At 48.6% G+C, this 10,355-nt stretch overlaps 1 protein-coding gene across 1 annotated transcript; it reads right to left on the bottom strand.

The window, feature by feature from the left end:
* Nucleotides 1-392: 392 nt before the first annotated feature.
* RBP4 (retinol binding protein 4) lies at nt 393-9,124 on the bottom strand. Its single transcript, XM_077780703.1, has 5 exons — nt 8,987-9,124; nt 8,749-8,885; nt 8,507-8,613; nt 2,691-2,903; nt 393-676 (listed from the first exon to the last, which is right to left on the bottom strand). The coding sequence occupies exons 1-5, from the start codon at nt 9,095-9,097 to the stop codon at nt 639-641; spliced, it is 606 nt and encodes a 201-aa protein (XP_077636829.1). The 5' UTR covers nt 9,098-9,124; the 3' UTR covers nt 393-638.
* Between the last annotated feature and the right edge of the window lie 1,231 nt (nt 9,125-10,355).

Below are 10,355 nucleotides of genomic sequence, written 5' to 3'. Positions count from 1 at the left end.
GGCCATACCTGAAATAAGAAGTAAATTAAGTGCTAGAAATAATGAAGGGTTGGCGGTGAGCCCAGCATCCTATCCACCTCATGAACCTTGGGTCCACTGAGGTCTCGGGCTCGTTGGCCTGGACTAGCCATCACTCACCTCTTTTGGCCTCGGTGGCTTGGCCAGGCTAGTAGCTAAGGCCTTTCTCAATGGGGAAACCCATTTTTTCAGGAAGTCAGGAGAAGCCACAATTATTAATAATGGAGATTGGGCACTAGAACAGGTCAAAAGTTATGAAGACCTGGGAGAGAAGAGCCCCTCCTGGCACATTAAAGCACACCGTACCCAACTATCTGTAGAACTTCTCACTTTGACACAGATGCAGCACAAATGAAAACCCAGAACACAGGAAATGGTTGACTATATTTTAATAAATCAAAGTCTGGAATCTTAAGACCCTCAAACAATTCCTTAGAACATTCCAGGAAAGACAGACATTTGAGTGCAGATTCACTTATCCCCACATATATTTTTACGTGTACTGAGGTTCCATGTTTACTGAGGGGAGGGGAGCAGAGCAGGGAAACTAGACTCTAAGGTAAGATAGAGTTGAAGGCTAAGTGAGTTAATGGGAACTTTTCAAACGAAACTCCATATTGCTACAAAATGTTTTGTTCTGATTTGCCGTCACAGTAACCTGAAATATAGAAAACAAAGTCGTTAATGACAGATAGATGCACCCAGTGGTAAAGGTACATGGGGAATATCATGATAGCCTTAGGGCTCAGCTTTATTCAAGTATTTCTTGTAGGGTTACACCTAGATGTGGCTGTAATTCATCAGCATCCCTCAAGGTTCTTTCTGAAATCCTTTGAATTTCTCTGGGGGCAAGACAGGGGCTGAAAGCATAGGAGCTGCTGTTTGAAAATTTTCCTTTTACTTGTCTTAAATTTGCATCACTGCATGTCTTTTCTTTTATTTAAAATTTTTTTTAATGTTTCATTTATTTATTTTTGAAAGAGAGAGAGAGCGAGCGAGTGCAAGTGGGGGAAGGGCAGAGAGAGAGGGAGACACAGAACCTGAAGCAGGCTCCAGACTCCCAACTGTTAGCACAGAGCGTGATGCGGAGCTCAAACCCACAAACCATGAGATCATGACCTGAGCCAAGTTCTGACGCTTAACTGACTGAGACACCCAGGCTTCCCACCTCACTGCATTTCAAAGGATTGGACGCACATCCTCCTATTTCAGGAAGCGGAGGCCAAATCAGCCTGGTCTTAGCCATTCCGTGGGTGGTTCTATAGAATGTTCACCATGTCCTCTGTCAGGTGCCAGCAGGCGGTTCCACAAGGAGGGTTGGAGTCAAAAACAACCTTGGTTTGCATCCAACTCAATCACCTGTGGGAGGTTTGGGGCAACCTGTGTAATCTTTCTTAACCTGAGTTTTCTCATTGGTAGCATGTGGATCATGAGAGTATCTATTTCATCAGGTGTCTCTGAGGATTAAGTGACATAACTCAGGGAAAGGGCCTGGCGTGGGCCCTGGCTGTGGTGAGATCCTTTGCGCACCCTCCGTTTAGGCGGCTCCCAGGGTGGAGCATCAAAATCTTATTTTTTAATGTTTTTGGTTTGGTTTCCTGTCTGTTAGGTGTGGCATGGGCCAGCTAATTAGATGACTGACGGAAGAGTTCAGTTTTATTCTCTTTTTCTACATTTTAATATTACCCTATTTGGATTTTGAAACTCAGTTTCCCGTGGGAGTGAGTGTCATTTCAAAATAGACTGCACACTTTCCTCCAGAATGTTACTGAATTTTAAAGCAAGATCAGACAGAGGTAGTGCTCGCTTAAGCAGCACATACACCAAAAAAAAAAAAAAAAAAAAAAAAAACAGATCAGATAAGGGTAAAATCTATAAAAAGATTCAACGTTTGTTCTAGGGGATCTCAAAAAACGTAAGTGAGGAAAACCAGCTAGTCAATGTCAATTTCACGGTTCTCTAGTTCCAGTTCCATATGAGAAAAAGAGCGTTTGTTAAGATGGTTTTGTTTTGGAACTTGCTATGGTGAGGTCTCTCTTTAACTTTTTTTTTTAATGTTTATTTATTTTTGAGAGAGAGACAGAGTTTGAGCCAGGGAAGAGTAGAGAGAGAGGGAGACACAGAATCTGAGGCAAGCTCCAGGCTCAGAGCTGTCAGCAGAGAGCCTGACGTAGGTCTCAAACTCAAGAACTGCGAGATCATGACCTGAGTCGAAATCAGACGTGTAACCCACTAAGCCACCCAGGCGGCCCTCTCTTTAACTTTTGACACCAATGGTCACATTTGCTGCCTGGCTCTTCACTGGGGCACTGACTGCCTAAACAATATTAATTTAGTCAAAATGTTTTTTTTGGGTAGTGTAGCCACACAGACTGGGCCTGGCGTAGCAGATATAAAGGACGAGCTTGTCCTCTGCAGTTTGATTTAATTAAAAGTGCCAGGGTTTTGGAAAAGGGATTTTGCCCATGCTTTCAGAAACAGTCCCATGATAAGGCCAGTGAAAGATCTGGTCAAGAAAGACCTAGCTGGGCCCAATGGGGCTCCTGAGACTCTTTGTTTTCTCTCTCTTGCAGAAGAAACGCATTTCACTGGCCTGCGACCCAAACTCACTGCCCGCTGACCCCTCAGGGAGAGTGTGCAGTGCTCTGACCCTCACCCCCTCACCCACTCACCGTTGTGAACAATCAGCCTGTACTGCCTCGCCAGGCACAGCTCATCCTGTCTCTGCCGCACGATTTTCTGCACATCCGGCGGAAGGCCCTTGGGGTCGCGGGCAAACACGAAGGAATAGCTGTCGGCACAGGTGCCATCGAGGTTCAGGAGACGGCAGGAGTACTGCACCGCGTAGGTGTCATAGTCGGTGTCGATGATCCAGTGGTCATCATCTGCAAGCCAGAAAACCACATCGTCAGTGCCTCTCCCTCGCCCCACTCGGGTCAAGAACCTGGTGACTTCCTGGAACTGGTTTTATTTCATTAGGAAGCAGGAGACTATGGAGACATCTGATGGCTTTTATAAAACTGGGGAAATGAGAAAGGCTTTGTTGTCCTTTGCAGAAAAGAACCCTGGAGTTGAGAGTGTGGGGGGGCCTCGTTCACTTCAAAGATTATCTCTCACCCTGACAATAAATGGGATGGTATCTATCCAAAGAACCACTGAGAATGTGGGCCCATTGAAACCACAAAATAGGCCTTTCTACAGTTGTCTTCTCCATCTATTCTCCAACAGTGTCTGCACCTTTGTGGCTGATGTCTTCTTGCTGCCCTGCTGTCCCCACATCCACTGGAGGAAGCCACTCTGATGATCCCCTTCACGGCTTTTCTGCTCCATCCTAATGCTGGCTTAGAAACCTGACTCATTTCTCTGGCTGGCAAAAGAGAGTAGTTTTTGTGTCGAGGATACAAGGTGCCTGCCCTCTGACATCACATATTCATTCTTAGAGCTTGTATTCTTCAGATCTCCCCCGAAAGAGGCAGAGCTGAGCCCTTGAAGAATTTAGATTCTGTTTATTCCTAAGGCTGGAAGCTAACAAGCCATGAAGAAGTCTACACAAAGGTGATCTAAATGTCAACAAAGGCAGGATGAGAAATAACATACATAAGAATGTATGTTTGAGAGATTTGGCCTGGGGAAACAACAATACTCAGGTTTACCTGAATACCTTATATTTGGTTAAAAAGTGTCACATTTCCAGGGAGCCTGGGTGGCTCAGTTGGTTAAGCATCCAACTCTTGATTTCAGTTCAGATCATGATCTGACAGATCATGGGATTGAGCCCCGTGTTGGGTTCTGTGCTGACAGCTTTGAGGCTACTTAGGATTCTCTCTCTCCCTCTCTCTTCCCCCCCCACCCCCCGCCCCGTGTGCATGTGCATGCACGCTCTCTCTCTCTCTCTCTGAATAAACTTAAAAAAAGTATTGAACAAAATTAAAAAAATAAAAGCCTTTTTAAAAAGTGCCACATCTCTACTTAATTTAACATTCTCTCTCTGTAACCATGGCTAGGGCTTTCTGAGCTTTTAATTATGTTGTCAGGCATTGTCTAAACACTTTTTCAGTGTTTTCTCAATTATTCCTCACGTCTACCAAAAGTTCACACTGTTATTCCTATTTTACAGATGAGGAAACTGAAGTACAGGAAAACTAGGTAATTTACCCATGATCACAAAGAACAGGACAGAGCTGGAGTCCACATGCCTAATGTCTACACCACATTGATTTTCAGGTAGTAGATACCTTGGGGAAGGAGGGGACAAGAAACAAGAAACAAAAAGCCTCTGTGTCTCCATCTCATGGCCAAGCCATGAAACAGGTGACGGTCGCTGTTCTCTGTTGGTTCCATATGAGAGGAATGCAGAGGAACCCAGGGCCCCCCAGTATCAGAGATAAGGGAGCTGTCTACCACCCAAGCTAAGCCACCCCAGGAGAACCCTGGGAGCGCCAGCTGAGGAAGGGTTCAGAGTGAACCCAGGCCCGCAGGACAGCTGAGCCCACTGTTCAGCTCACTAAAGGCTCTCCAGGAGGAAGACTGAGCCACTGCCACACCTCCACGCTGTCCCACAGGAGAAAGTCAGAGGCCACAGCTGGGGGTGCCCAGACACGAGAGCCGGGCCAGGACCAGAAGCCATGGGGGCCCCTGCTGGGCCTCACCCTGAGCACAGCCCCCCCTCGCAGGCTCCCTGGCATCAGGGCAGAGTCTGCCTACTCTGAAAATGAAGTCATTTCTTCCCTGGTGACGGAGCTCAGTGTGTCTGTCAGAGGCGCCCCAGCAGCCTACCCCTCAGACACAAATGCACTCTCCTTTGAAATGTTACCCCAATTTGAGATCGAGGCAGCTGTTAGCTCAGCAAATCTGCAGCTTAATTTTGTTTTTCCAAGATTGTTGCCAGAATGTGAATTCTGACTTAAGCATTAAATCGTTTTCAATGCTTGGTTTTAAGAAAATTGACTACTGTTCTTGGCTTAAAAAAAAAAAAGGCCTACATTGGTTTGGTTTATCTCCAGGTTCTTTTTGGCTAAACAGTTCAAAGAAGGAGAATTTAAATCCTAACGATCTTTGCCAGATTCTCCTTCCTAAGGCAAGAGATGAACTGCCTGAGCGCCGCTTGGAAGAATAAACTTGGTCCTCCAGCCTCCTCCCTCCCAGCAGCTGGGGTGGGTCCCCCTGGAGACCAGACACCCCCAGACATTTCTGAATAGTAGCTGTCTGCATGCAATAGAGTTGGGGAGGGAGAGTGCTCAAGGCAGCGGCCATATGGCCAGGAGCCCCCACAGCTGCCTCTATACTGTACCCACACAGAGGATTTAGAGATTTTGACTGCTGGTCCAAAAAACAAAGAAAACGCTTGGTGGATGGAGCTATCTCAGTGACCTGGGTCCCCTGCAGACCTGTTGCTCAGTGCAGCGGGCTAGAAACGGGTCCCTACAGCATCCTATACCTGTGTCCTCCAATCATCGAAAGTGAACAAACAGGTGAGAAGCTCCCTCTGGTTCCCAGTCTAACAGTCCAGTAGAGCCAGATGGTGGGTGTGATGCTATTTCTGACTAACTGCTCCCCGCCCCCAAAGCCCAACAGGTCCTGGCAAAGTGAGTGGAATCTGAGGCCTTGAAACCCGAGTAAGCAAAGATAACTCTTTGGATTGAATTATCTAGAGCAGTTTCTCAAGCCTCACTGTGCAGAAGGAGCATACCTAAGGACCATACTGAAATCGCCGACTCTGGGGTCCTACCTCAAGAGTTTCTGAGTCAGAAAGTCTGGGTTTGACCTCACAAATCTGCACTTTTAACAACCAGCCAGCTGATCTAGATGTAAGTGGTCCAGGGACCCAGGATTCGAGAAACTGATGTAGAAAATCTGGCCCGCACTGTTATGTAACCTGCACAGGCTCCTTTACCAACAGAGTGACAGACTTTATCTGGAAGACAGACAGTCTTTGTCCAGATCTTTCAGGAATGGTCTGAAACAATAATGACCAAAGCTAATATTTTCTGAGCCCTTATGCACCTGGATAAGCATTTTTCATGCATTACCTTAACCTGTCCTCCCAACAATCTTATGAAATAAAACTATTCTTTATCCCCATTGCAGTTGAAGAAATCAAAGTTCAGAGATGCTAGTCAATGGTGAAGCCTGTATTCCACCAAGATCAGTTGATGGTGGCATTCCTTAACTCCTGAGACGGCCTGTTTGCTGCTGGCAGAGCTGGGGCAGAAGGAGACCAGTACAGAGCACGCCCAAGGCTGGGGCAGCAGGCCGTGTCGGAGTCTGCGAACACTGACACTTAATATTCAACTTTATAGATGTATTGCATTTAATCTTAAAATAACATGACAACAAGTTTAGTGAGCATTTGCTCCTGAGCAATTTTTCCTGCATAAGCGTACCTCATTTTAAACACATCCGTTTGGTGAAATGCAGCTTATGAAGAAAGACAGAGACTAAGAACGCAGGCCACTCACTGAGGCCTCAGACCCTCCTGACCAAGTCAGCGTTTAATGCCAGACTAAGATCAAGGAAGAAAGAAATTGGCACAAGGAGAGAGAGTAGATTTTGTAAAACCTCCCCGCCTCCCCAGCCCCCAAATCACATAAAACACAGGAATGTAGCAGCATCAAATCATACAGTTCGTGGACACCTAGAAAACACAGGGGTAGCTCATGCCTTTTTTTGTGCCCTGGGCAAAGAGATGTCACTAAGGGCCACTAAGTAGCCATGTGGCCCCGGGCTAGTCACTTCTCTAATAGAGTCCTCAGTTTCTTCACTTGTAAAATGAGAGGCTTGAACTGATGGTCTCTGTGAGACCGTCTATCCTGCACCCAGAAGATGTTATATTATTTGATGCCTGGGGAGAAAAGGAAACACTAATGATCTACACTTGGAGAGAACACATGTCTCAGGCATTTTTCCAACTTGCTGCAGGTCAACTCACTGCATCCACAGAAGACAACTCCATGAGGCAGGGGCTTTGATCACCTCCTTTCACAGAGGAGGAAACTGAGACACTGAGAAGATAAGGAACACACTTGAGTTCCCATAGGTAGTGGGTGGAGATAGGATTTGAACTCAGGTAGTCTAACTTTTGAACCCCGCACGGGTGCTTGACCACTATACAGCACTGCTTCTTTCCTGAAAGAGAATCTCACAAGGAACTGAATTCTGATATTGTAGTCATCTCACTGAGTATCTATAGCCATCACTTTAAAGATTTCTAGTGGTTTTTTTTTTTTTTTTTTTTTTGTTTTTTTTTTTTGGTTTTGTTTTTTGGGTTTTGTTTTGCCTACAAATGAAATCCTGGCTAGAATCTCAGTCTACCAGAGGTAAAAGCAAAACTAATCTGGTTTGGTAGCAGAGCGGGGGGAAGACACAAGAGGCAAACCCCAGCTCCTCACGGGGTCCTCTCCCACCCTTCCCAAATGCACTACCAGAAGAACCCTAGTTCTCTCCAGAGTGGATCTCAAGATGCAACAGAGCATTACCTGTTTACATTTACTAAAAATTAGAAATCTTGTACCTTCAGTATTGGTTTTTGTAGTTCATTACCAGAAAAGTATATCTTGCACACTAAATGAATCACTCTAGCAAGTTTTGCTACATTATTTGAAAAAATTTTTCACTACTTACCTGACAGTTGGAACACCTGGCCTTTGACACTGGCTCCCACAACTTGTATGACTATGAGCGATCACTACTCTCTCTTGGTCTCAGTTTATTCATACTGAACCCCCCTTTTAGGGGTAACTCCCCATCTCTAAGATCCCATGATATCCCTGGCCTGCACTATCTCCTAGGTACCAAATGGATTCCAGATTTGAAACTTAAGAGAAATGGAAAGAAAGTAGAAAAGGCATGTAAATGTTCTTATGATCACCCTAAATTTTAGGATACTTTTCTGAGTCTTCAACACCCTGTCTGCCCCCCATCTGAGTTTTGGTGCTTGGGAGAAAGGAGAGAGGTCAGTGCCACCAGGAGCACCGTGCCTGGCTCAGACTCTCAGCATCTGCATGCAGGGCACCCTGGAGTGAGCCACCCCACAGAGCTCCTTACATCCTTGGATAAAGGTCTTCCCAGCCTCTGCTGGGGGCCCCAACTAATCAAGCTGTCGCAGGCATTCAGCCCAGTGAAATGGAGGAAACACAAAACCAGGCTGAGTGGTGATGGAGGATGGGTCTCCCAGAGGTGGGGAGTCTGAGCATGGAGAAGGCGACACACCTTGGCACAATGGCTGGACAGGAAAATGGCAGAAGGAGGTCACCTGACAAGCCCAAAGTCCTTTTGAGCTTGGGCCAGGTTTTCTGAGCTGGAGGTGGGGAAAGTGGGCAGGGAGGGGGCCTCCCCAGTCCCAATCTCACCCCTCCAACCTCAGGCCCCGCTTAGGGTTCCTGCCAGTTACAGACCATTCTTTCCAAGGATGCCTCGGAATAAGAAACTAGACAATCTGGCCAGGATGACCCTCCTCCCCTGAGATGGTCCCACTGAACTGACTACTCACTTCCTTTCTGGAGAAAGGACGCTACGCCCCAATACTTCATCTTGAACTTAGCAGAGTCCTCAGTGTCTGTGAAGGTGCCCACCATGTCTGCGCACACGTCCCAATTACTGCAAAAGCCAAGGAGATGCTGAGCCGGGCAGAGAAAAGGCTTCCTCCCTCCATCCCACCCGGAGGCCGCCCACCCTCCCCGGTCAGGGTTGGGTGCTCAGCTGGAGGTGGGGGGCTGAGGCAGAGGCTCTGACTTCAAAAGGCGGACTCGGCCCTTGGCCGTGGCGCTCATCTGGCCATTCTCATCCACAGAAAACTCGGCGACGATATTGTCCTGCAGAAAGAGTCCCTCGGGGTCCTTCTTGGCCATGGCGTACCAGGTCCCGGAGAACTGCGAAATAGGCGAGCGCAGGGTTTGGTGGCTCTGCGTGCACGGCCAGCCTCCGGGAAGGGAGAACGCGGGGCACCGGGGACCGCCCGGCCGATACCTACGCGAGCCTTGTCGAAGTTCTCCTTGACTCGGAAGCTGCTCACCCGGCAGTCGCGCTCCGCCTGGGCGCTGCCCAGCGCGGCCAGCAGCACCAGCGCCCACACCCACGCCATCGTGCTCAGGAGTCCGCCCTGCGGGGACCNAGCTGCGCGCAAGCCTGGGCGCGGCGTGGTGCGTGCGTGGAACCAGGGAGGCGAGCGCGCCGCGGGGGCCGCCCGGCCGCTTTATAGCCCCGGCGGGAGGGGGGTCGCGCTTTCGTAACGGCCGGGGTGAAAGACCGAGGGGAGGCGCCGGGCCGACCCGCCAGCACTTGCATAATGCGCCCTGACTCACCGCCGCCCGGGTGCAGGGAGGGTCCCATAGGGCAGCTCACCTCCGGGGCCGCCGCGGGCGGTGGAGCTGCCGCGCGGGGTGGCCTCGGCCGAGCCACGGGAACAAGCCCTGGCCCTGCCAGCCAGCACTCGTGCCAGCGGCCGCCAGCTGCGGCCTGGGGTGGCCTCGGGACCCGGTTGCTCTGGCTGCGGGCGCACATCGGCCTGGCGGGAAGACCCAGGGGGAGGGGGACCCAGGGATGCTGGCTGGTGCCTCAGCGCCCGCGTCCCGAGGTCATGCCAGATTGGCCTCTCTAACCTCCGATGGCCAGTTGTGCAGGGGTTTGGGGATATTTCGGCCAAGGAGTTTTTCATTTTATAAAGGATGTATTTTACTCTCTTTCAGGAGAGTTGTGGTACTTTCTGGGTCAATATTTGTTCTTTAGTTTCAACATCTTTAGAAGCATTAAAACCCTCCCTGTTAAATATTCTCCAGAAACGAACCCTGGTCAGGGCAGGAAATACTTGAGCAACTTCGGTGGTCGCCTACTTACTCTGCGGTACTTTCCTCAAACCGCTTTGAAACACGTCTACCAATTGTTTACGATGCAATTTTATTTCAAAGTCATAGTGGAATTTGGTTTTGTTTTCAAAATAGCTAAGGTGAGTTCACTGGGGAGAGGACAGGAGCTGGGAGGTGAACAAAACTCTACCGTCAGTGGTCAATTGAGTCAAAATGCTGTGACTCTATGCTATTTTGCCTACCTGATGGCACCATTTACTAACCACGTTTTTGTCTTATCTTTCAAAGTGAGTGTTCCTCTCATCAAAGAAGTCAGAGGATGCAGCTTTTGACTGAAGGAGAAAGAGAATTAGTGGTGTGGCAAAGAAGTAGTCACCTTCCTGTAACTCTTTGGACATCCACCTGCCTGGTTCTCTGCCTCCACTTGCCACCTTGTCCTCCATCCCTGTGTCCTCCCCCAACTTGGGTCTTTAGGGTGTCTCCACAGCGCCAGTGAGGATGCATTTAACTTCTTACTGCCCCGGAGGTAGGAAAGCC

Source organism: Crocuta crocuta, unplaced genomic scaffold (assembly GCF_008692635.1).
Source record: "Crocuta crocuta isolate KB4526 unplaced genomic scaffold, BGI_CrCroc_1.0 scaffold170, whole genome shotgun sequence".
Taxonomy (NCBI): domain Eukaryota; kingdom Metazoa; phylum Chordata; class Mammalia; order Carnivora; family Hyaenidae; genus Crocuta; species Crocuta crocuta.
This window is presented reverse-complemented; position numbering and strand designations above follow the sequence as displayed.

What these genes read in the sequence shown, in the direction of transcription:
- RBP4 (XM_077780703.1), bottom strand. Translation starts at nt 9,097, where the DNA reads ATGGCGTGGGTGTGGGCGCTGGTGCTGCTGGCCGCGCTGGGCAGCGCC. An exon ending in GTCCTTTCTCCAGAAAGGAA is followed by an intron (nt 2,904 to 8,506) that starts GTGAGTAGTCAG and finishes TCTGGCTTGCAG; the next exon opens with ATGATGACCACTGGATCATC. An exon ending in CAGGCTGATTGTTCACAACG is followed by an intron (nt 677 to 2,690) that starts GTGAGTGGGTGA and finishes TCTATATTTCAG; the next exon opens with GTTACTGTGACGGCAAATCA.